We start from the raw sequence: 23,666 nt of genomic DNA on the forward strand, positions 1-23,666 counted from the left end.
TTTTTTCCATCTTTCCCTTGAGTGCTCCTGTGTTTTTGAAAGGGGCTCAGCTCTTGGGAATAGTTTCCCATTTGGCCTTGTTGGTGGGATATGCCATTGCTGAGCCTTTCTGTCCCTCAGAGCAGAGGCTGTGAGGGCTCCAGTGCAGACTGAGTGCCTCTCACAGGATGGATAATTCCATATGCTTCACTGGCTTCATGGACAAGTGTTAATTCCTAATTAATTCATTAATTGGGAGTGTATGTTTAAAGAAAATACAGTAAATTTATGGTGCAAATACATTCTTTTCCCCTTTTTTGTATAGCACAGCTCATGATGCTGGGGGAAAAAAGTTGTGTACAACACTTCTAGTGCTGTGGGATAAATAAAGGACTGTCTTTCAAGGGATCCTGGGGTGAACCTTTTACAGGAATGAAAACTACTCCTTTTTTCCTCTGCCTGTCCTTGAGGCCTGTGTGGCCAAGTTTTAGTACTGGGGATTAAAGGTTCTGTCCCTGTTGTGGTGCTGAGGAGAAAGAGGTGGGAAATCTGGGAGTCCAGGGAAGAAGGGAGTGGTGTGGGAAAGGTGCTTTGAGCTTGTTTCATTTCCCATTGCCCTCCTCTGATTTGACTGGAAAGGAAATCAGGTAGGAAATCAGTTTAGTTTTGATGTGCTGGTAATTGCTGAGTGTCCTTCTCTGCACCCACCACCTGCAGCTGTTTATTAACAATGTGTATTTGTGTTTGTAGGCAGATCTGCAGGGTTTTGCAGCATTTCAGGGGCTCTGTGGGTCAGCACCAAGTGATCAGAGCTGTGAGATGCTTTCTGTGCCCTGCAGGTGTGACATGGGGGTGTCACACAACCTCTGCTGTCAGTGCCAGGTGTTGGAGCAGCAGGTAAATGTGGGAATATCTGCTCCTTTGCAGGCAGAGCCTGTCAGAGGGGGCTGCTGTGGGCTTTGACATCGAGTGGCCCCCATCCTACACCAAGGGCAAGATGGCCAGAACAGCTGTAATCCAGATGTGTGTGGCTGAGGACAAGTGCTACTTGTTCCACATCTCCTCCATGGCAGGTACTGTGCTTCCTCTCTTATTTGGGGCATGAACTGCTCTCTGTTTCTCCTGGTTATCTCTGAACTGAAGCCTTGAGCAATGGCTGACATATCCTACCACATGGGACAGTAAAAACCCACCCTTTTCCTCCCCTTTCCCACCTAAAATAAAGGGGTTTATTCTTTGAGTGATGCTTGTATTTTAAGACAATCTTAGATGTGCTTGAAAACAGGGTGTGGGTTCTGATTATTTTTCTATGTGGGAATATTTTGTTCCAGTTTTAAAAATTTAATTCTCTGCTCCTTTAATGAGTTTTCTGTTTAGTGCCAAAACAAACAGTGAACCTAAATAGAGCAGGCTGTGGGCTTTATTGTGTTTTGGTGTTTTTGAGTTTTTTTCTTTTTTTAATTTGACTTCAACAAGGAGCCTCAAAAATGGTGGCTCTTGTGCTCTTTATTCCCAATTCCTGCACTGTGTGACATCAGCTTTGGGAAAGAGTCCTGGGTACCTTGTGTGATGCAGCTGTGGGGAGAGAAGGGGGTGTGGTTAGCAGAGACTGAATTCATTATGGATGTGAATAAAAGCTTCCAAATAGGGAAAATAGGGATGAGGGAGGGAGTTGGCAATTTTATAACCTTTGGTTTAAAATGTTAGATTAAAACTATACCTGGGAGAGGTTTCTGATTTCCCTGGGGGACTCATGCTGAGGTATAATAGTGATAATTTTAATGTTGGTGTTCAATCCTTTGTCATTTAGAGCAAATGGGGTGGAAAATTTAATTGCTGGAGGCTATTCCATCAGGGAGGCTGGAGAGCACAAAGGAAAATGATGTGAGGAGAGGAAGCTGAGAGAACAAGAGCCGCAAAGATCTGCTTCTGTTTCTGGCGGGGAGATGTTTGTGTGGCTGCTGTGGGACAGCAAAAGGGAAGGTTTCCCCCTGGATGGTTTTCCAAAGTGCCTCTTCTTGCCAGTGGAGGATGCGCTTTGAACTGAGTGACTTGGGCAGGAACCAGAGCCAATTTCTGCTTCTTATGGCAATATATGTGATCTGCAGAAATCTGGCCAAACCAGAAGAAAAAACAGCAAGTCCTAGCAAAAAAGCTTTCTCCTGCAGGAGGAATTGGGCCTTATTGGACTGTGCATAAATGGCAAAACCGAATTTATTTATTTATTGGGAAGATTGTTCATAATTTTCCATTTTTTAGTTTTTGGGTTTTTTTTTAATTTCCTTACAGATTTCTCAAATTGTGGCCTGTTTCTCAGATTGTGGCTTTTGCACAATCTTCAACTTAGAATTTTTTGGTTTTTTTATTTAGTCACTTTTCTAGGAAACGGGGCAGGACTTGTCCACTGGGGAGTGCCCATCCTAGAAGGTTGTAGTGATGATTCCCTTTGGTGAAAATCCCTTGTACATATGTGGGCTTTTATTTGGTTGAATTATCTTTATATGTGGAGGATTTTCCATCTTTTCCCATGACTCACATGCTTTGGGAATGCTGTAATTTGTCTGCCTCTCACAGCACCAGCTTGCTGCTGTCTGGGGGGTTTTTACCAGTTATTTTTTAAAGCTTTGGGGTGGATCTGCAATTTTCCAGTGTACAGGAAATTGGCTGTGACTGCAAATGGACAGGAGCAGCCAGCAAAGGGTAGAGACAGTTGTGCACAAATAAAATCAGTGGTGCCAAGTGTTTGTTGAAGTACATAAATGCATATTGCAGGGTTGGGAAAAGGTGGTGTTTGCAATGAGAGTCAAGGCAGGTGAGCACTGTGTGCCTGTGCAGTTCTTTGTGTTTGCAGGTACTAGATTTGCACTTTTGAGACTAATTCGGGCTATCCAGCTGTGGGGTCCTGAAGGTATGGATTTAAATAAGATGCTCTGAATTTTAAATGGGAGCAAACACACAGGGGAGCAGAAGGCTGTTATTGTTCAAGGATGAAGTGTCTGGGGCTGTTCTTCCTGCAGAAAATGAGATGAGAAAGCTGCCTGCTTTAATTCAGCTCTGTAAGCTTGAAAATACCCTTTGATCCAGGTTTGCTGTGCCATCAGTTTGGGAGAAATCAAAATATAAAACTGAATATCTGTGTGCATCTTTGAACACTGGGGGTTTTTGCTTGCTGGCAGGACTGGCATGTTTGGGTTTGGCACAGCAGCTGGTTGGTGGGTTCTGTTTTCCAAATGCTGTTGTTGGAGCCTTAGCTGTGAGTTTGTCTCCGGAGAATCTGTGCTGCTGGGGATTTCCCATGCTTATGGTTTCAACTCTTGCCCAGAAATGTGAAATAGCAAAAACTGTGAGGAAATCATGGGGAAAATAGTAAAATAATGTTTGATTTTATGTAATGAACACTGAGTTTTGAGAGTTAAAGTGTCTTTTCCAGTGTGGGGTTGCTCTTTTGTTGTGTGATTTAACAATCAGAAAGACAAATAATGTTTTGGCTTTTTTTCCTTGGTTTGTTTCCAGATAGGTGCAGGATGATTTGTGTATTTCAGGTATTTCCTTCTTGCTTGTCTGCAGATGACCCATCACAACCAGTTGAAGTTTTCAAGTCATTCCAGGGAGAAATCAAATAAACAGAGGAACTTTGGTGGCTTTTCCTTTAAAAACCCAGGGTTTTGCAGATGGCCTTTGTGCTTGGATTTTGTCATTTCCATTAGACTTTCTGGCATCTTCCAGTATTTAGTTTCTCATGTTTGGGCTTAATCTATTTTAGGTTTTCCCAAGGGACTCAAAAGGCTGCTCGAAGATGAAACAATTAAAAAGGTTGGCGTAGGAATTGAGGGAGATCAATGGAAGCTGATGAGTGACTTTGAGATCAAACTGAAGAGCTTTGTGGAGCTGGCTGACATTGCTAATGACAAAGTAAAACTCTAAAACCTTTTTGTTGTGGGAGGGAATCTTGTTATGGTGCTGCTGTGCAAAGGAAGGCTTCCTTGTCTTGGTTGGAGTTCCATTCCAACAGCAAACCTGTTCTGTGGAATAAAGCAGAGCTCTACTGCAACTTATTTAGAAACTGCTTAAAAACACCTCTCAAAGCTTGCAGAACTAACTACTGTCTTCCAGTGAGCCAGTTTTTAATCAACATCTGTCTCCTCTCAGGTCTGTTCAAGTGTTTACAAGATGTACCTTTTGAATTCAGCTGCAGATGCTTTTCCTTTAATTTTTAGTGATGGAAATGGCCAGATTGTCCTGCTGGCATTGGTGACATTGTCCCAGCAGTGGCTGAGCCTCATCAACAGGATACAAGGAGGCAGCCCTGCTTCTTGGAGGGAGGCTCAAGGTCTTCCTTGAAGCCCTCCCTGCAGAGGTGTTTCTGCAACACAGTCTGGAAATGGATTTTCTGTAGGAATATCTGCATTGCTGTGATTCTCAGGCTGGTGTCCCCTCAGCTCTGGTGTGGGTGCTGCTTCCAGCACCTGCTGAGCTGTGCTGCCTTTGGCACACCCTGGACTTCAGTTTTGTGTCAGAGATGGTTTGATGCAGGGCCGCCTGTGCTGTCTTTTAGGGAAGGGAGCCCAAGGTTCATTGCTTTCCAAATCTTTCTGATTTCTAGCACATCCCTTAAAGCTTTTCTTTCTGTGTGCACCTTACCTGTGCTTGGTCTCTCCACATATTTCTCACTCCTTCTGTGGTGCAGCTCGGTGCTTTCCCTAGGAGCCCCTGTAGAATTGGGATTGGAAATGATAGAAATTAACTGTTTTGCTCAAGCAACAAGAGGAGCTGTTACTTCTCCAACTTGGAGTTTGCTCAGTCACCCCCTTTGTTTTTGTTTATTCTGTCTTTTGACTCAGGATAATTTGTTATGAAGATGAGCAATGTGATCTCTGACAGCTTCTGCTGAAGAGAAAACAAACCAGAAATAAACTTGAAAGAGAACAGGAGAACAGGGTTATATATAATGGCACAATGGGAGGGGAAGGGGTGGGGGAGCCTTAAGAGAACAGTTGGGAGGGTTTTTTTAATACCAGACTCAAGACAGTGAGCTGCTAATGCTGCACTGCTGCTGTTCAGCTCCACAGCTGGGCACATTTTCCAGGCTAGAATAGCAGTGGACTGTGCCCATGAGGCCTGGATCCTTGGGCACCAAGCAAAATTTCCCAGGCTGCCTCTGGGGACAGCAGGGTGCAGCCACTGTGGCTGACAAGGGATTGCAAAGGCAATTGGAGGCAGCACATGCTGGGATGGCTTCTGGAGGCCTGGGAGTCCTGGGCTAGAGCTGTGCTCTTCTGCTTTGTGCTTGGCTTCAGCCTGACAAAAGATGTCCACCACACACAGGCAGGCTTTAATATTCCTGTGGTTTTATTAGGTAAATCCCTGTTGCTGGATGCTGGGTTTTTCTAATTAGAAAGGCAAATAGCAGGAAAATCCTGAAGGAGAGAGGGGCTGCTGTTTAAGTCCAGGGCTTTTATTTTATCAACCCAGAGGTTGTTTTGTACAGATGCTTCATATTTTTGATGTTGTGACAGCACTGCTTTGAAAAACTAAGTATGCTTTGACTAACCCAGAGCTCCTTGCTGTTAACAAGGGATTGAGTATGCTTTGCTCTTCTTGGGGAGGTGCAGATGCTTTCCTTTATAAACATAACCTCTGCTTTTGGTGTTTTGTTTGGGTTCTTTTCCCCAGCTGAAGTGTAAGGAGGCGTGGAGCCTGAATGGCCTGGTGAAGCACCTTTTTGGCAGGCAGCTGCTGAAGGATCCGTCCATCCGCTGCAGCAACTGGGAGGAGTTTCCACTCAAGGAGGAGCAGAAGCTCTATGCAGCCACGGATGCCTATGTATGTACCACAGCATTCCAGCCTCCTCAGAAGGGAGTGAATCCCCTCTCCACTGTGCTCCTAGCTGCTGGGTATTTTTTAGTCCCTTGTTACCACTTCTGGATCCATTTCCTTCTGGTTTTGTCATATTTCTTAGCTGCTAATTAACCCAAACCTTGTTAAATACAGTATGGGGGGTGAAATTCAAAACTTGGAAGAATACAGCCTTCACTGGTGGCTAATACAGGAGAACCACAATATGGATTGTCAGGGAGAGTTTAGTTGCATATGAGTTTTGTGCTTCTCCAGAAGTCCCTGCTTTTTCAGTAGTTTTCATCAATTTTGGTTTATCTGCAGTTCTGTGAAGGGTTTTGCCAATATGCTACCAGGTGCCACCTGCTTCCTGTGAGAAAATAAAGGAAAAAAAATCCTTTTAGTCTCATATTTCTAGGCTTGGAGGAAGGGAAGTGGGACAGTGGTTTCTTTTCTGATTTCTAGTTTAGTTAAAAGTTCAGCCATGTGGGGTTTAGCCTCTATGAAGATCCTAAACAGTCTGAAAAAGATTTGAGATTTTTTTGTGCCTGGTTCATCCTTTGTAGCCATTTTTTTCCAGACAGTGCATCTTTCCCACTTTGCTCTGTTCACCTGGCCTGCCTTTTGGAGCCTCCCAGGAAAACATTAGGGAGTAACTTGTTTCTTTTTCAACACGTGTAGCCTAATTAGCACATTGCTGGCTTTAGGCTGTGTTTTTCTGTTAGAACTCATTATTCATACCTAGGGAAATACTAAACACACTGAATCCATCTTGGTGTGTTTGTAGCTCTTCTCCTGGAGCAGGGCATGAATTCTGAATGAGGTGAGCAGATGGTGGCACCTGGGAGCTGAGCACTGGGAGCTTTCTGTGTGCAGCCAGCAGCTGAGATGACCCACTCTGGGATCTGTGTAAGAGGATCCATTCCAGAGGGAGTTCCAAGTCAGCACTTGGCCCATAGTGCAGCATTCTTGTAGCATGTAACCTGGTCCTGATGGACAGTGGAGTCAGCATGGTAATTAGTATGATGGGAGCCATATTCCAGTTTGGAATTCTGCTGGTCACACTGCATTGCTGCCATGATTTGCCTGATTAACTCCTGATGATTTTTTTATTGTTTTTTCTCTCAGGAGTACCGAGTACTAATAGTTTCTTTTCCCTCCTAGGCTGGCTACATTGTTTATGAAAAACTGAAAAACATGAATAAGAGTGACCTGAAATTATGTAGCATGAACCAAGGTAAGTTGTCCATCCAGGCATAAGGAGTTTATCCCGTGTACAATTGCATGTTCCATTTCCCAGCAGGGAAATTAATATATTTATATTAAAATAGTGCCAGGTTTGTTTGGCTTCTTGGTGATTCCAGATGACTTGCAGAGGGAGCAAGAGGCCTTGGATGCCCAGGGTACCCATACTCTGTGCCTGTTTTCCATAGGATGTAGGAAGGTGCTCTCAGGGTGTTTGTTTGTGGTTGTCTCTGCTGTACACAGGGATGGGAAGAATTCCTGCTGTCATTCCAGTTTGTTTATGGAAACACTTTAGTGAGTTAATTTCAGTGCTGCTGATGCAGGGACAAATACCTAATTTAAGATGAAATAGGGCCACAAAACAAACCATGTTAGGAAGTAACTTTTTTATTGAGGCATATCAATAGGACTCAAATGTTTCAGAGCAGCTTAACCTTGGTCAGAGAAGATTTTAACATCTTAGTTTTTTGTTCAGTTCTGTGTTTCATAAAAAATATATTACAATTAGCTTAAGGCTGGAAAAGAGGTGGTGAGGGGATTGTTTCCTTTTTGTTTTGACTCAGTTTTAATTTCTTGCCAAAAGCAGCAGTGGCAGTGCTGTCCCCTTGATCTGAGGTGCAGGATTTGGCCTTGGTTTAGTCAGCATGTCTGTGTTAGCAGCTCTTTTCCACGAGCTGGAGGGATTGCTTTGTTCCCATTGTGTACCTGTTTTCCCTGAGCTTGTGTGGTGGAAGAGATGCAATGCTGGAATACTTACAAGCTTGGCCTGATTCTCTGTGCTTGATTTTTTTTTTTAAATCCTGGGAAATGCTGTTTTGCCAGCTGTAAATGTAGGGATGGAGTCGCAGGAGTTCTCGACATAGAGATGATATTATTACAAACTAATTGTTACAAAATGACCAGTTGTTGCACTTGTTACAGGTACCATGTCTGAGGGTGTGAAGGAGCGCTTGGCTTCCCTGGCTGCAGAGATAACAGACCTGGCTTTTCACATCCCTGACTCTTCTGGACAACTAGAGAACTTGCAGAGGTCAGTTTTGTGCTGACTTGTCTCTACCTCCACAATCAGTGTTTTGTTTTTGATCCCCCAGGTCCCATACAACAAAGTTACATGTCTTTGAACAGGCATCTGTTACCTGTTTGTTGTTTTCCAGGAAAATGCATTTTTTTATGTGTAGGAATATGTGTTTTCACTGGTCTGATTGCAAGGGATTTGACCCTGAACTTGGCTGAATTTTGTTCTGAAGTGTAATAATTGCTGCTGTAATTTTGCTTTACTTTCCTTGATTTTACCTCCTAGGGCTACAGAAATACTAGCAGAGATATCAGGGAGCATCAGTGCCTTGAAAGCCACCCTGCTGGGCTCAGGTTCCCCTTCTGGGCTGGAGGGGAGCTGTGGTGCAAACAGAACACATTTGGAAGCCAAGTCAGCAAGTGTCAAAGCACAAAAAGCAGAATGTGCTGAGCAACCTGAAGGTGACCTCAACATCTGCTCTGATGCTACCCTGGCTGTCCTCTGGGAGGAAGAAATGAGTGGGGAGGAGGCACAGAGAGGTAACACTGCTCTGGAAAATGGGGCTCCAGCAGCCAGGGTCACAGACAGAGAGGACAGGGATGATTTCATGTCCCTGGACATTACTGAGCAAGAGCTGCAGATCTTGGAATGTCAGGCTGCCAAGGAATTGGGCAGTGAAGCTGCACCTGAGGTAATGAACTCTTCTTAACTCCAAATATTTCTTTCAGATGTTTTGTTTGTAATGGGCAGGCCTCAGAGCTGAATGTTGAGCTTAATTATCTTGAATTTTCAGAAATTACTTTGCTCCTAAGAGAATTGTGTTGATTTTGTAGGAGGCTTGTTCCACAGACAATGAACAAAATGTGTCCTGTGTCATTGAGAGTGATGAAGAGCTGGAAATGGAGATGCTCAAAGTGAGTGCCAGAGGGTTTATTTTAAAATTTTGTTCATAATTATGCTGCTCTGGGAGCACAGTTAATGGGAGGGAATATGAAGCAGAAAGGTGCTGCTTGCAGAAGAGGGACAGAATAAACACAAGGTTACCTAAAGAATTCAATTTACTGGGGTTAGACTGGAGTATCACTGGCCTCCTGTGTCATCTTTACTCCACCAGTTTGGACTTGATCCACCTGCTAGATTCAAGTTGTTACAACTGGATTAAAAATTGGTTCCCATATCTTATTACTTGAGAGAAGTGTTTTATCTAACCTTCCCTGCTCCAAAATAACTTTTTTCTTCTTAAATGCTCAGTCTCTAGAAGATGTAGATGATTGTGAAGGAGTTCTCCCTGAAGGAGAGTCCAGTAAAGCCAGGAAAACTCCTGAACTGGATGTAGCACCAGATGGTGATGAAGATGAAGGCATTGAGGAAGAGGAGGAGGAATATTTGGGTATGGTTTTTTAAAAATCTTAGTGCATGGTGAAATAAATTTTTAAAAATCACTGTCTGTAGAAGCAGCCTTGAAAGCACAGTGACTTTTAGGGATGGGTTTCTCAAAAGGGAAGATCAAGCTTACCTGGATTTCTAAGGGGAGCTTGGACTGTGTGAAGATTAAAATACAAAGGTGTGCTTGGCAGGAGAGAGTGAAGTTCTGCCTTGGTCAGCTGATGTCTGCTTCATGGAGTAAAACTGACTTGGGGGTGTGGGGGACCTGCTCAGAACACAGCACAGGGGAGGTGATACGTCCCCTGTCTGCCTGTGCTCTTCTGTTGCTGCTGAATGACAGAATTCTGAAGAAATTCTGCCTTGGGGGCGATTTTGACTTGCTTTGGGCTTGTCCCTGTGGAGACAAATGAAGTGGAGAAAAGCAGCTGAAATGTGAGGAGGAGCTGACTTGTTTGGGTGATCCTGTTCCAGATGATGCAGTTATGCATTGCAGTCCTATTCCTTTATCTCATTAATCAAGCCATATGTTCTCCTCATGCAGGGTCTCTGAGGAGCCTCTTTGCCTTTTTTAATCCTTCATTCCAGCCTGAAAATATCTGGAGTTTGAGATCTCACTCTTTTCACTGGAATTGCCCAAATTCAAACCCCTGGGCATGACAAAGCATGAGCAGACTGTTGCTTGTGGAGACAGTGCTTTATCTTTTTAAAATTCAATGCCAAAAGAGTGCTTTCTCCTCTCTCCCACTAAAGATCCACTGCTGCCAGAGCCTGCAGAAAGCCACATCGTGTGTCTCAAGACCTATTTTGGGCATTCTTCTTTTAAACCGTGAGTGTGTTTTCTATTAAAATGGACACTCTGGGGTAGGTGTTCCTGCCCTTCCTCCAACCTGGATGATGTTTTTATTACTATTCACTTGAAAAAAATGGCAACAAACAAATCCAGGTCTTTCACACTCTCTTGAATTAGAGATAAGCGATCCACAAATGCTGTGGAAACTGCAGGTGTTATTTGAGATCAGTGATCTCCTGCTTCAAGTGCTGCCTGCCTGAGTCCTGTTAGAGATCCCCACTTGGGCCCTGCCTGCAGTACTTGGGGTGTCTGAGTGGCTGCAGTGTGCAAGGACACTGCTCTGAGGCAGGCCCAAGGGTCCCTTTAACCCACAATCCAGTAGAATATGCAGTTCCATACAATTTACTTGTTATCTGTGGTGGCCAAAATCAAATATTCCCCTTTGTTTAATTTCAAGGGTCCAGTGGAAAGTGATCAATTCTCTTTTGGAAGACAGAAGAGATAATCTTGTTGTCATGGCAACTGGTAAGTTACCACTGCATCCTAAGAAACAGTAGAAAGTCATTCCCTTTTTGGGGGACAGCAGTACAACAAACATGGCTGGGTTTTTTGGAATGTCAGAATTGTCTGTTGTAGCTGCATAGGAAGCATGGTGTCTCACTTCTGCCTTTTTTTTTTTTCTCAGGCTATGGAAAAAGCTTGTGCTTCCAGTTTCCTCCTGTTTACACTGGACAAACAGGAGTTGTCATCTGCCCTCTTATCTCCCTGATGGAGGACCAGGTGCTGCAGCTGACGTGAGTGACATGGTGGCAGTGCCAGGCTGCTGCTGGCTGCCCCCTGGGCACATGGGATGCTGCCTGTGCCCTTGCTGGGTGTTTCCATTTGCAGCAAGCTCTTGGGGTGTCAGCTGCAGGGCTTGTGTGTCTCAGGGAGCACATGCAGCCCTTGTGTGACTGTCAGCAGTCTCACATCCCTGGGTTTGCCACATGGGTGAACCAGAGGCTGAGCGTGCAAAGGATGGATGCTGCTGAGAGGTTTCTGAAGGCACTTATTTCTGGTTTCACAGGCCTTTTGTGTCCAGACCAGAGTGGTGGGGGAGCTGTTTGAGGCTGTCAGACTCATGTCAAGGTTTGCTTTGGGTCTGAGGGGTGACATCTGAACCCAGTATAGCTGGGAGCTGTTGGCACTCCAGATCAAAGCTGCAACACAGGCTTTCAAGAGGGACAGTGTAGGAGGTCTCCCAACACCTCACCCCTTCACTTCTTCAGAGATCTGAGGGGTGAACTTGTGGGTGACACCAAATCACTCTGACATGAGTGGTTCTAGGTGTGTTGTCAAGATAAATCTCTTTGATTTTTTAATACCTGATAATGCTTTCTCCACATGTATTCACTTCCTATTGTAAGAGCCATTCATTTCTGACACTTTTGCTTTGAGGCTGTGGGACTCATGCTGAGTTGTTGTGTGGTTCATTCCTGCTCTGTCCACCTTGGGAAAAGGAGTTTTATGTGTTAGAGGGGATATGAAGGTGCTTTGAAGTGAAGAACACCAGTGACATGTGGCATTTTCTGCTGCGTGTCGTGGCTGTGTGCAGATGAATGGCTGGACAGCCTAAGCTCTTTGACTATTACTCAGCAGGGTGTCTCTGTGACTTTTCCACTGTTTTCCTCAGTGGAAGGGGTTTATTCACTGCCTTCCCAGTGGGTCATTAATTTTGAAGGCTGAGGAGACTGAATTTGTACAGACTGCAGCAGTTTGTCTGTCAGTCTGGCTGCAGTTTGGACTGAGCAGCTGTGGAAACCAAGGGCTATGAGACAATGCAGCAAATCACCAAGCTAAGAGGTAAAATATCAATCACTTGGGCTGGTATTTATTATGTCATTAAAACCCAGCCACCTGATTTAAAACAAGCAGATGCAGCATCAGTAGCTCACAAAAGATGGAACAAGGTAAAAAACTGTGGGCTAGCAAGGCTTATATCCAAATGTGAGGAGCTGCTGCAGTGAAAAGTTGAAGAAAACAGATTTTGCATATTCTTTTGTATGTTTTAATTGTGTACTTGTGCAAGGAAAATGGTCTTCTGTTCTCTGATTCCTAGTAATCCAGTGTGTGTCTTGTAGAGGGGAAGTGCAAGAGCATTTGGGTGGCAGGAAGAGCCATGCACCACTCCTGCTTTTTCAAAAGGTGTTTCACACAAAGATCCTTGAAGAAAGCATTGTCTGACCTCACAGCTTGAACTTCCTTTAGAAGTGCTGGTGCAGGCTGGAAGCTAAAGCTTGGAGAGGGAATCTGTTCATGACTGTGCTTTTTAATTCTGCAGAATGACAGGGATTCCAGCTTGTTTCCTTGGTTCAGCTCAGTCAAAACAGGTCAAGGATTCCATCAGAGGGTAAGTTTGAGCCAAACTTTCTGGTACTCTGGGCTGTGACAAGAGTCACAGCTGAGGGGGGTGGGATGTCTCCCTGCTCCATCACCACTGAAACTCCTAGTTCTGGCCCAGCCCTGGGACCTGGCACTCAGGATATTGTTTGCATTCACCCAGGCTGAGAATGTGGGAGGCCACAGCCACCCTCCAGTGCCTTTTGGCTGGGGAAATGGAGCTTAGTGACTCAGCTGTGTTCTGATTTATACCTGATTTTAGTCAGGTTTTAGGCCTGGATCTGTCAGCACCATGACAGTCCATTCTTATTCCAAAGGCCTGCAAAGGTGGTTTTACTTTTCCTGCAATGCCTTGCTTTCCTGTGGTTCTGGAATGTTTTCTCTGGACTTCACTCAATTCCTCTTGTTTGCCATCAGAAATCTGTTGTTCTCATATTGTTTTTCAATGCCATCATGATTTTATTGAATTGAATTGTCTGGGGTCTTCTGTGTCAGTGTATTTTTTTCTGATCTTTCAGGGGTCAGTACAGAGTCATATACATGACTCCAGAGTTTTGCTCAGGGAACTTAGAGTTACTTCAGGACCTTGACCGAACTGTTGGTAAGTTGGAGGTAAGAATGTGGGTGAGTTGCCAGGCAGCTTAAATTGATCATTATGTTTAAGCCTTTTTGGTAATTGGAGACTTCTCACCCATTTCTTGGTGAGAGTAGTGACACCATTCATTCCCATTCATCACACAAGATGAAAAAAAATCATGAGTTTTTCTGAGACCATCAGGCTTTGTGTTACAATCCAGGAAATACAACAAATGACATCTGGAATTCTTACTGGTGACTGAGTGAGAAGCAGTGAGTGGGAAAAGGTCCTGTTGGAGCTAACTTGAGATTTTGAGCCACGTGAGGGATGTTGGATGAATGGAGCTTAGATTGTGGTGGGGGGGGGAGAGACTGTAAAAGCTCCTGGGCCTTTTTTATGAGAGAGGTGATGCAGCAGAAGGTGCAGCAGAAAGCATTCTAGGAGTAAAACCCAGGCCCTGCTGATGGTTTTTCATGAAAGCTGGAGCTTGCTGTGGTTTTGTGTCCCCCAGGTATCACCCTCATAGCTGTGGATGAAGCTCACTGCATCTCCGAGTGGGGCCACGACTTCAGGAGCTCCTTTAGAAGTTTGGGCTTGTTAAAGAAGACTCTGCCCTGGGTGAGGTTTGGCTGAGTTGGGTTTCTGATGCAAGAAGAGGGTTTTGGGTAGTAGTTTGCAAATACCAGCCTTTTCATGTTGTGCTCTGGGTGTACTGACCTTGCTGGTTGGGAGTTGGAGCATCCCTGTCAGTGATTGAGCTTTGTAGGTTTTTCCCAGTGTTTAAACAAAGGGTGTTCTGAACTTGGACTACCGAAACTTAAATTGTTTTGAATTCCTATGCTGAGGAAGACGATGTCCCTAAGCCCCTGGTTTCATATGGGAGGATTTTATTTTACCTGACCAAGTGGCTGGTAGGAGCATGCTACTGATTTCTGGACACTCCTCAAGCACTTACTGCATAAGGTCAGAACTTAACATGCTTTTATTGTCAGTGTCATCCTATATTCCCTAAATTTAGCTAATCACAGCAGTGAAATACTGTGGTCTCGTGGAAGATACATTCAGAATAAAACTTTGCATTTCAAGTGTTCCATTCCTGTCTGCTCTCTCAAAAGTTTCAGTCTAAAATGTTCAAGAAGCTCAGTATTAACTATATTTTTTCAAATTACTGAATTTATCCAATGATAAACACATTAAAGTGCCTGTTTAGGTTCTGAATCAGTAGACTTTTGAGCTTTTTGTTGTAAAAAATGCTCAGTGAGAGGTCATGAATGTTATTGTACATCTCTTTGCAGATCCCCATTATTGCATTGACTGCAACTGCGAGTCCCTCAATCAGAGAGGACATAGTGAAATGCCTGGACCTGAGGAATCCCCAGGTCACCTGCACCAGCTTTGACAGACCTAACCTGTACCTGGAGGTTGGACAGCAAAGTGGAGACATCTGTAGGGATTTGAAGCAGTTCCTAACTAGGAAAGGAAGGTAAGGATTTAAGCCTGGTTTTGATCCCTCAGGTGTGTTTTTTTTACAGGCAGGTGGCTTTTTTTGTGCTGTGTCTTTACATGATGTTGTTGTTGATACTTTCAGCAGTTCTGTGTATGAGTTTGAAGGCCCCACTATCATCTACTGCCCTACAAGAAAGGCCACTGAGCAGGTGGTGTGTGCACTGAATAAACTCAACGTGACCTGTGGTACCTACCATGCTGGGATGGGGAACAAGCAGAGGAGGGACACTCACCACCAGTTCATGAGGGATGAAATTCAGGTATGGAGGAAACAAAAGTCTCTTCGGTCCTGTTTAGAACTGCAGAGTTTTTGGTAGAAGAAAATTTTGGAATATCAACCTGTGTTAGCTGTGTCCTCTGTCTGCAGTTCTGGGTGAAGAAATTGCTGGTCTGTGCTGATAGGAATAAGAGTCCAGGCTTATCTTTTGAATTTCTGTAGTAATTCCCTCAAAGATATGTGGTATCCAGGGAAAATGGTGATAGCTGGAACAAGAGCACAGCTTCTATGAGCTGCTTCTTTCCTGGGCAGCAGAGATATCCTGGGTCTCCTTGTGTTCCTTCTGATGACCTGTTTTGTGCCTGTTGAGAACAACTTCTTGAAAACACTCCTGCATTTGCCAAAGCACATCATCCCTCTCATGGTTACAGTCCTATGGCTGTGCCCTGGCCAAAAGGCATGGGTGTGAAGCTGGTGTAGTTCAGGCTGGATTTTGATGAAGATTCCCAAATGTGTGTGAAGTAAGCCAGACCTGTTTTTTGGCACGTGGCTGCTGTTTTGCAGTGCGTTGTGGCCACGGTGGCCTTCGGGATGGGCATCAACAAGGCCGACATCCGGCTGGTGATCCACTACGGCGCCCCCAAGGAGATGGAGTCCTACTACCAGGAGATGGGCAGGGCCGGGCGTGATGGCCTGCCTGCTGCCTGCCACGTCCTCTGGGCTGCCACTGACCTGGCCTCCAACAGGTACAGCCCTGCCCTCCCTCCTCAGGCCCTTTGGCCATGGCTCACTGCACTTCAGTAGCCTGTTGTGTTTGTGCGGTGCCCTAACAAAGGAAGGAACGATGGATCCGATTCTGTGTTCTCAGAAGGCTAAATCATTATTTTATAATACTCATATTGAAGAATGCTATGCTAAACTGTACTAAAGAATACAGAAAAGATACAGACAGAAGGCAGCTTGACCCTGATTGGCCAATAAGTCAAATCATATTAAACCAATGAAATAATCTCCAGACACATTCCACATGTGAGTACAACACAGGAGAAGCAAATGAGATAAGAACTTGCTTTCCTTTTTCTTTGAGGCTTCTCAGCTTCCCAGGAGAAAATCCTGGGCGAAGGCATTTTTCAGAAAATGTGGCTGTGACAGTAGCCCATGGGCTTGGAAGAACCTCTGTGTCTCTCTGCTGTTCTGTCCTCTTTGGGATAATGTTGGGAAGAATATGAATGAAGTGCTCTCCTGAGTATCCCCCATGGTGCAGAAGCAGGCAGGCAGCTTGGGTCTGGTTTTAGCAGGATACTTTTTCTAGCTCATCCTGGTGAATTGGAGGGTATTGTCTGGCATGTTTCATTTTTGATGTGTTGACAGTGGTCAGCATTTAAGGCTGTGCATTTTTTGCTCCTGTCTCAGGCGCCTCCTGGGCGAGATCCGCAATGAGGAGTTCCGGCTGTACAAGCTGAAGATGTTGGCCAAGATGGAGAAGTACCTGGTGTCCAATGGCTGCAGGAGGAAGTGAGTGCTGGCAGCTATTTAGTGCTGTGTCACTGCAGGCAGCTTTGCTAAGAGCTGCTGGAGCTCAGGCACAGCTGGGGGCTGTAGCCAGAAGGCAGCTCAGGTTCACAATGTGTTCCACAAGCACAGAACATTCTATTCTGTATTAATAAGCAGAATCAAAAGTACATCCTTCAGCACATTTATACATTTCCTTGTTTGCTTTTTTTAAAAGACTTTCTTTAGAGGAATCAAGGCTAAATAATTGGTTCCCCAGTGAATTAATTAATGATGCTGATTTTGACTCCATTTTCTGCAATAAATTTCATGTGTAAATTCTTGGTTTTCTATTGAATTCTTTTTGTTCCCTTGGGTAGAATCATCCTGTCTCATTTTGAAGACAGACAACTCCGGAAGGTTTCCTCTGGCATCATGGGCACAGAAGAATGCTGTGATAATTGCAGGTCCAGGTAAGCTTTCTTCCCTCAAGGCTGATCCTAGAGGTTATGTTCTCTCAGCTTGACTTAGAAGGCAAATTATCTAAAAGGATTGACTTTCACACATCTGATCTGGCAGCTGTTCAGCCTGAGGTTTATTTTTGGACATCTCCCTAACCTTTTTCCAGTGAGTTAAGCAAACTGTGATAAGCTCCAAGTGAGGCTGTGGGAAAGCCTGGAAGCAGAGCAGGATCACAGTTCCTAAAAGGGGATTAGAGCACCACTCAGTGAAAAACACTTCTATTCATCAGTTTAAGGCCTGTTAGGTAATTAATCCCAAAGGACAACACTTGCAAATGGTGTGTAGTACCAGGTGTCTAAGGCTAAATTGCCCCAGTGTCCAGGGAGCTGTTCTCCTGTGCTGACATGTGCTCTTTTAACCTTGCTAATAATCTCATGGATGTGCTGAGGGGGATTCAGGAGGCTGATAGTCAGGGAGGCGTGAGCAGAAACACATTTGTCACCTCCTTCTGTAGTTACAATAAAGCTTTCCCTGAAGTTACAGTGAAGCATTCCTTGCTCTGGCTGTTAGCCTGATGCTTTCTGATCCCAGGTGAGGTGTTAGACTGTGCTGCTTTCTGGAGAAGTGTTACCAATTTAGCTACTGAATTTCTGTATGTCAAGGATTAGGACAGCTTTGCTTGGCCTCTACTACAGCTGAGTTAAAAAAGAATTTAAAAGATCATAATTGCCCTCTTTGCAGTCACCTTGCAGAGCTAGTAAAGAGCCAGGTAGTGAATTTGTATTGCAGAACTGAAATCACTTGAAATAGGTAATTCTTGTTTTTTCTCCTTAGAATTTTCTCCTTAGAAGTGGTTTGTGCCAGTAATGTTTCAGTGTGTTCTTTCAGTCAGTAAGAAAGAGCAACCCCACTAAAGGCTATGTATTTCTTTACTCCTGGTTTTGTTTTTCCTATTAACAAACCTTACTTAGCCTTTAGTGGGGTTGCTCTTTACTCCTGGTTTTGTTTTTCCTTTATGTTCATAAAGAAACAGGAAAAAGCTTTAAAGTGCAGTTAAAGAAATGTTGTGCATGCCCAAACCAATGCAAATATTTTGATATTGAATTCCAAAAATTGCTGAGACCATGTTCTTGACAGCAGGTGTGGTGGAGAACTTCCTGTTGGGTTGGGCAGGTGTCTGAGAAGTTACATGGATAGAAATAGGAATGTGTCTTGAAGTTGCATTGATACAAATAACTAAATGTGTTTAGATGTATAGAACAAGGACTGACATTAGAGACTAGGTACAAGTAATAACTTGTTATTTCATTTAATTATTTTTTTAATCACTGGGTTGACAGCATTTGGAGCAAGGGAGAAGGGACTTGGTTTGTTTGTGTTAAGCCTGGCTTCTTTTGTGCCTTGCAGTGGCTCCTGCCTTGCAGTCCCCAGTGACTTTGAGGGTGGATTGCAGGACTTTGGGAAGCAAGCACACCAGCTGCTGTCTGCAGTGAGCGCCCTGGACGAGAAGTTTGGGACCAGAATGCCAATTCTGCTTCTTCGAGGGTCTGTAAGTGATGGGGCAACTCCTTGTGTGTGTTCTGAGGGGAGGGGCTGTGACAACCCCATTTAACTGATCCTCTTAATTGATCTGTCGATCTGTACATGGATATCCATGCATGTTCATGTGTGTGCCCCATTTTTCTTGGAGAGATGGAGGTTTGTGTAGAGAGGTAGTCTTGACTTTGGGAAGCTGCTCAGCTCCACTCCCCATGCAACAAGCAAGGTGATTGTCCTCTAATTTTTTGTGAAAATGCATCATTTTGATTATCTTGAAAGGAACAGCCTTTTCAGAATTAAGGATAAACATTTTGGCTCAATTAGTTGGCTTATGTTTAAATAAAACAAAGAATGGCTACCACTGTATCTTAGTGTTGCTGTCTGACTTTGAGTACTGAAGTAGTGTACCAGAATAAGTATAAATTAACTTCCATACACCTTTTAATTTTAATTGTTTTGAAATGCTAAGCAAGAAAGTCACTGGAAATAAATTAGAACAAGAACAAAATACTTTTTATGCTTACAAACTGAGGAGGTTAGGGTGAGTTATGTTCCTTGTTTAACCTTTTATTGCAATTAAGCTGCTGGTTGTCACACAAGTGCATCTAGGGAAAAATGAACTTGCCACAGCCTTGGCAGGAAGTAGATTAGGAGTGGAATAGCTCAGAGGAGGCTCCTCACATGCTGGGCTTTTGGTTTACTGGTTGTTTGAAGTTTCCCTGTGCAAGGAGTGCCCAAATCTGACAGGATCTTTCCAACCTTGCAGTGCTCGCAGCGCTTGCCGGAGCGGTACCGCCGGCACCCTCTCTTTGGCTGTGGGAAAGAGTGGCCAGAGAACTGGTGGAAACTGCTCTGCCAGCAGCTCATCATGGAAGGTTTCCTCAAAGAGGTCTCAGCCCAGAACAACAAGTTTGCAACCATTTGTGTGCTCACCCAGAAGGTACTTCTCGTAGTGAAAGGACCCACTGAAGAGCTCCTCCTGAGTAACCCACAGCTAAGCAGTGTGGTTTATTTCCTACAGGGTAGGAATTGGTTGTCCAAGGATGGATCTGCCCCAAATCCAAGTCTTCTGTTACAGTCCAGTGAAGACCTGAATCTGCAGAGACCTTCTGCCAGGTAATTGTAGCACATGTGTTCTCTTGAATCAGATCTGTATCTGAGCCCTGCTTTTGGAGAGGGCAGGGTTGAACAGGAGGAGGCTTTGAGATCCTCAGTGTTCTGTTTTTTTCATGCAGAATAACAAGTCTAATAATTAATCAATAACTCGATTTGCCAAATGCATCCTTGTACCGACTTGAAATCAGTTTATTTAGCAGAATGTTTTTTGTTCACTGTACAATGGAGTTAAGATGTAATTAATTGCATTACAGCAGCAGGCGTTCGCCTCTGCTCGCCAAGCAGCGCTCCCCAGGCACAAAAGGAACAGCACAGTCACCAGGCAAGCAGGTCTGTACCAGTACAACCCTCCTACTGTGTCATCCATCCCTGCCCATGTTATAAAGAACCCAACCCAGCTTACCCCAAGTTAATTTTTATTAACAGCGAACTCAGTGAAAAGATGGTAAATCAGCATTTGTCTTGTTGTTCTGTTTTTTTTTATAGGTATCTCTATATGAGATGTTCTCCTGTTACAGAAAAGGTCCAACTCCTCAAAGAAACACTAACATGGTTAAAAGGTACAGTATTTGGAATTAAGCCAGCTTACCTAATTTTGACTGTGTAAATGGGGATGCTGCTTGGTGGGGGATCATTAAAATGAGCATTTTCCTGTGCGAGGGGTGTGGAAATGTCAATGCATTAAAAAAAGGCAAGTGCGTAAAACTTGCTGTACACTGCATTCTTACATTTCAAAATATATTGTATTTACAAGATTTCACAGTTAACATCAGGGAGCATGGAGGGCTCTGCCTTTCCACACTGGTCTGGAGAAGACTGAGACCAACTCGAGGCTCCCTCAAGTCAAAAGAAATTAAATAACCTCTTGCAAAAAGCAGACCAAGTAATATGTTTTCCTGGCTCACGTGCTGCTTCAGATTAAATGCACCTTGTGTTTATGAGTGGATTCCTCCTTCAGGCCACCATTCTGGTGCTGGCAGATGACAGGAAGAGGCTGTATCAGTTAGGTGAATAGTTGCCACTGCAGCCATGTGAAGACCAATCATTTTAGGGACAGTTAAAATCTGTAAAACCAAGTTATTTTGCACTGTGCTTAGGGAAAAGAGTCTCTTAGTCCATCTTGTGTGCTGACAGATATTGCAGTGTAATCTTGGCAGTCCAGTCAAGGGTTAATGTCCCTGGGCTCGTGGACTCAGTGGGAGTCTGGATACTGCTGGTTGTACCCCAGCGAGCTCTGGGTGCAGAGCTGGCAACATAAATTGGGCCTTGAATCAAGTGATCTAAAGCAAAGCTTGCTTCACACTTGATTTTTTTTTTTTTTTTGGTAGTGTTTCAGGGCGTTCACCACTGAGATCTCCTTTGAAGCCCCAACAACCAAGTGCTTCATCCAGAGAAAAAGAGCTTGAGGTAAGCTTTGCTGGGACTGGGAGGATATCTCTGAATTGCAGTCAGCCTGCAAACCACAGTTGTTCTGTGTTTGGGCAGAACAAAATAACTGAAAATTAACTTAAAACTACAAAATTACTTCAAATTACTGGGTTGTTTTAAACAGAAGTCCCAGAATAGGGCTGAAATACACAAGGAGTGGTTAATGGATGGCAGAGTTTTTGTGTATTATTGGGAAGATCAGGGAGGGGATAAATTCTGCTCTTGTAACAATTGTACCTACAAGTGATGTAGAGCTGCTTCCTGAGAATTTGGCTCCTTCCTTCCTTCCCAGACTGCTCTGTATGGCAAGCTGCTGACTGCTAGACAGAAGGTAGCTAATGAGAAGGAAATTCCTCCAGCTGTCTTGGCAACCAATAAGATTCTGGTGGAGATGGCCCAGATAAGGTAAAGCCAGCACGCAGACATGTTGTACAAACTGGGGAGCTTGCAAGCCAAGGCACAGATCCCTTTCCTGCTTCTCCTGGGGGAATGGAGGCATCTCAAGTGCCTCCTCCAGCTACTAAAAGGCAGCGATATTTTGGGATTGCCTTATGTTGTTGCATTCTTCATCCTAAACCAGGCCTACGAGCATTGAGAACCTGAAGAAAATTGATGGTGTGTCTGAAGCCAAGTCCACCATGTTGATGCCTCTCCTGGCTGAGATTAAGGACTTCTGCCAAGCAAATGGTTTGCAGGTATGATGAAATCAAGTGCCTTCTCCTTGGCAGGAACCTTAAAGATGGGGTTTGCTCTGCAGCTATTGGACAACTCCATGGAGTTGTCTTTATTTCACAAAAAAAAAAAGCTTTGATCTAGCAATAGGAATCAAAAGCATGTCTAGTTTTATAGTTGTTTGCAGGGGGTCTGTTTTGAGAAAATTTAGCTCAAATTGACAAGTCTGTGGCATGCAGACTGAATGCCACAGTTTGTTCTGGTGGAATAGTTTCACATGGAATGAGGAATACCTAAGATGATGTGTTGGCCTGGGCACTTTGTTCTGGCTGGTTTTCTTTTCCAAGCTCCTTGAATGATGCCATGCTGGTTTTAGTAAGATGGGAACATGTGAATGTCCATCTGGATTCCCTCCTTGCTGTAGTGTTCCCTCCCTTTACTTTTTTTAAGAACATAGGGTTGGAGTCAAAACCCACTTCCAGAGAGATGAATGGTTTTGTTTTGTTAGGCTTACTTTGTCAGATAATTTCAGATAATGGGAGGGTGATCAGTGGGTTGTCAGTGGGATAAAATGAATTTAATTCTGCTTTATCTCACTCAGACTGACACATTCCCCACCGCTGAATCCAAGGTTCAGAAAGAAGCATCTCCCTGGAAGTGTGCTAGAGCCCTTTCTCCCTCAGAGGAGGTCACATATATCCTGTTCCAAGAGAAGAATTACTCCCTGGTAAGCTCTGGGCTGTGGAGGCTTTTGCTTTGCTGAAAACTGGCAGCAGGGAGGCTTTGTCTAGAGGAGGGGGATGTGCAACTTTTCTTAAATCCTCTGCATGGTGCTGGATAAATTGCTTTAAACCTCTGAGGCAGTGTTTTTCCTGGGAAATGGCAGATGCTCTTACTTATCTCTGAAGTGGTGGTATGGAAAACTGAGGTGGGATACAGTGAGTTTTTAATTCCATAGAAAGCAACTTGAGTTGCTTTGGCTTTTACTTTGCCCCTCCCAAGAGTATGGGGCAGATGGTCCCTGAGTTAAAAGTATACCTAAAGATGAATTAACAAGAAATAGTTGTACCGTTATTAATAGTGCATCAAGCTGCCCATATGCACTAATCCTGGTGAAATGCACAGTGTGTGTATTCCTTGTAGAAAAACAAGTAGAAACTTGAAATGTGCTTTTTTGAAGAGTACCAGATTCCAGTTGGAGACCTGTCCTTGAGAAAATCAAGTTTGGGTCAATCAAGTTTGAGATGCTTTGCTTCAAGGCAAATGCTTAGGAGGAGAATTCATCCAATGTGTGGAAATGAGGGGGAATTTGTTGTGGTGTTTGTGGACCCCTGAGAGGTCAGGTGCACTACAGCTCCTTCATCTCAACTTAGTTCAAGGTGAGGTGTTGCACTCAAGCTGTGGAGTTTTGAGAGAGAAACACACTTGACAAGTTGGATAAGAAGTGAGATGGGTATTAGGAATAAAGCAGTGTTTTGGGGAGCTTTGTTGCACTGCCATATGCTGGCAACTCTGGATTGTTTTTTGGGACTGACACCTGAGCCCTGTGCATGCCCTGTGCCTTTGCTTCCCCAGAGTGCCATAAGTGAGAGCAGATCTCTGCCCCTGGCAGTGGTTGGCACCCACCTGTACCAGGCACTGGCCGCGGGCCGCACGGTGAGCGTGGAGCGCGCAGGTCTGACCCCCGATGTGCAGAGCCTCATCAGGGACATCATCTGCAGCCCTCCCATCCTCTCAGGTGAGCATCACTGACCTACGTGCAGCTGCTGCTCCCAGCTACACCCTCCAGCAGTCCTGGAAGGCTGGGGCAGACTACTTTCCTTTCAGGTTCAGTTAAAAAATAACTTCATCATGATCCGTAACAATGGGGCTGACTTTTACAAGTCATTTGACTCAGTTGTGTGGACGTTCTTGAGAGATCAGTCTTAAATCTGTGTTTACTGAAATGTTTTTGGGGAAAAAAAAAACAACTGACAAAGTATTGCTGTAAGTACTGGCATCCTCAGAAAACACGCTGGGAATTTATCAC

At 44.3% G+C, this 23,666-nt stretch overlaps 1 protein-coding gene across 11 annotated transcripts in view; it reads left to right on the top strand.

The window, feature by feature from the left end:
* Positions 1 to 23,666, top strand: part of LOC139592008 (general transcription factor IIE subunit 2) — a 49,188-nt gene that overhangs the window by 1,574 nt on the left and 23,948 nt on the right. For 6 of the 11 annotated variants that reach the window (XR_011679840.1, XM_071431291.1, XM_071431293.1 and 3 more), the window contains exons 4-32: positions 907 to 1,052; positions 3,743 to 3,891; positions 5,653 to 5,802; positions 6,979 to 7,051; positions 7,981 to 8,089; positions 8,360 to 8,765; positions 8,908 to 8,988; positions 9,326 to 9,464; positions 10,211 to 10,286; positions 10,708 to 10,775; positions 10,936 to 11,044; positions 12,571 to 12,639; positions 13,148 to 13,230; positions 13,718 to 13,824; positions 14,502 to 14,689; positions 14,795 to 14,972; positions 15,494 to 15,675; positions 16,343 to 16,444; positions 16,801 to 16,893; positions 18,290 to 18,431; positions 19,188 to 19,361; positions 19,443 to 19,537; positions 19,792 to 19,867; positions 20,024 to 20,097; positions 20,866 to 20,944; positions 21,258 to 21,370; positions 21,546 to 21,660; positions 22,239 to 22,364; positions 23,213 to 23,375. Coding sequence is in view for 8 of the 11 variants with exons in the window: in XM_071431291.1 (XP_071287392.1) it covers positions 907 to 1,052; positions 3,743 to 3,891; positions 5,653 to 5,802; positions 6,979 to 7,051; positions 7,981 to 8,089; positions 8,360 to 8,765; positions 8,908 to 8,988; positions 9,326 to 9,464; positions 10,211 to 10,286; positions 10,708 to 10,775; positions 10,936 to 11,044; positions 12,571 to 12,639; positions 13,148 to 13,230; positions 13,718 to 13,824; positions 14,502 to 14,689; positions 14,795 to 14,972; positions 15,494 to 15,675; positions 16,343 to 16,444; positions 16,801 to 16,893; positions 18,290 to 18,431; positions 19,188 to 19,361; positions 19,443 to 19,537; positions 19,792 to 19,867; positions 20,024 to 20,097; positions 20,866 to 20,944; positions 21,258 to 21,370; positions 21,546 to 21,660; positions 22,239 to 22,364; positions 23,213 to 23,375 (3,665 nt within the window). In the remaining 3 variants the exon portion in view is untranslated. The other 5 variants (XR_011679841.1, XR_011679842.1, XM_071431298.1 and 2 more) reach the window with 5 other exon arrangements.

This window comes from Agelaius tricolor, unplaced genomic scaffold (assembly GCF_023055355.1).
Source record: "Agelaius tricolor isolate 1412-34295 unplaced genomic scaffold, bAgeTri1.0.p SCAF_8, whole genome shotgun sequence".
In the NCBI taxonomy this organism is placed as follows: Eukaryota; Metazoa; Chordata; class Aves; order Passeriformes; family Icteridae; genus Agelaius; species Agelaius tricolor.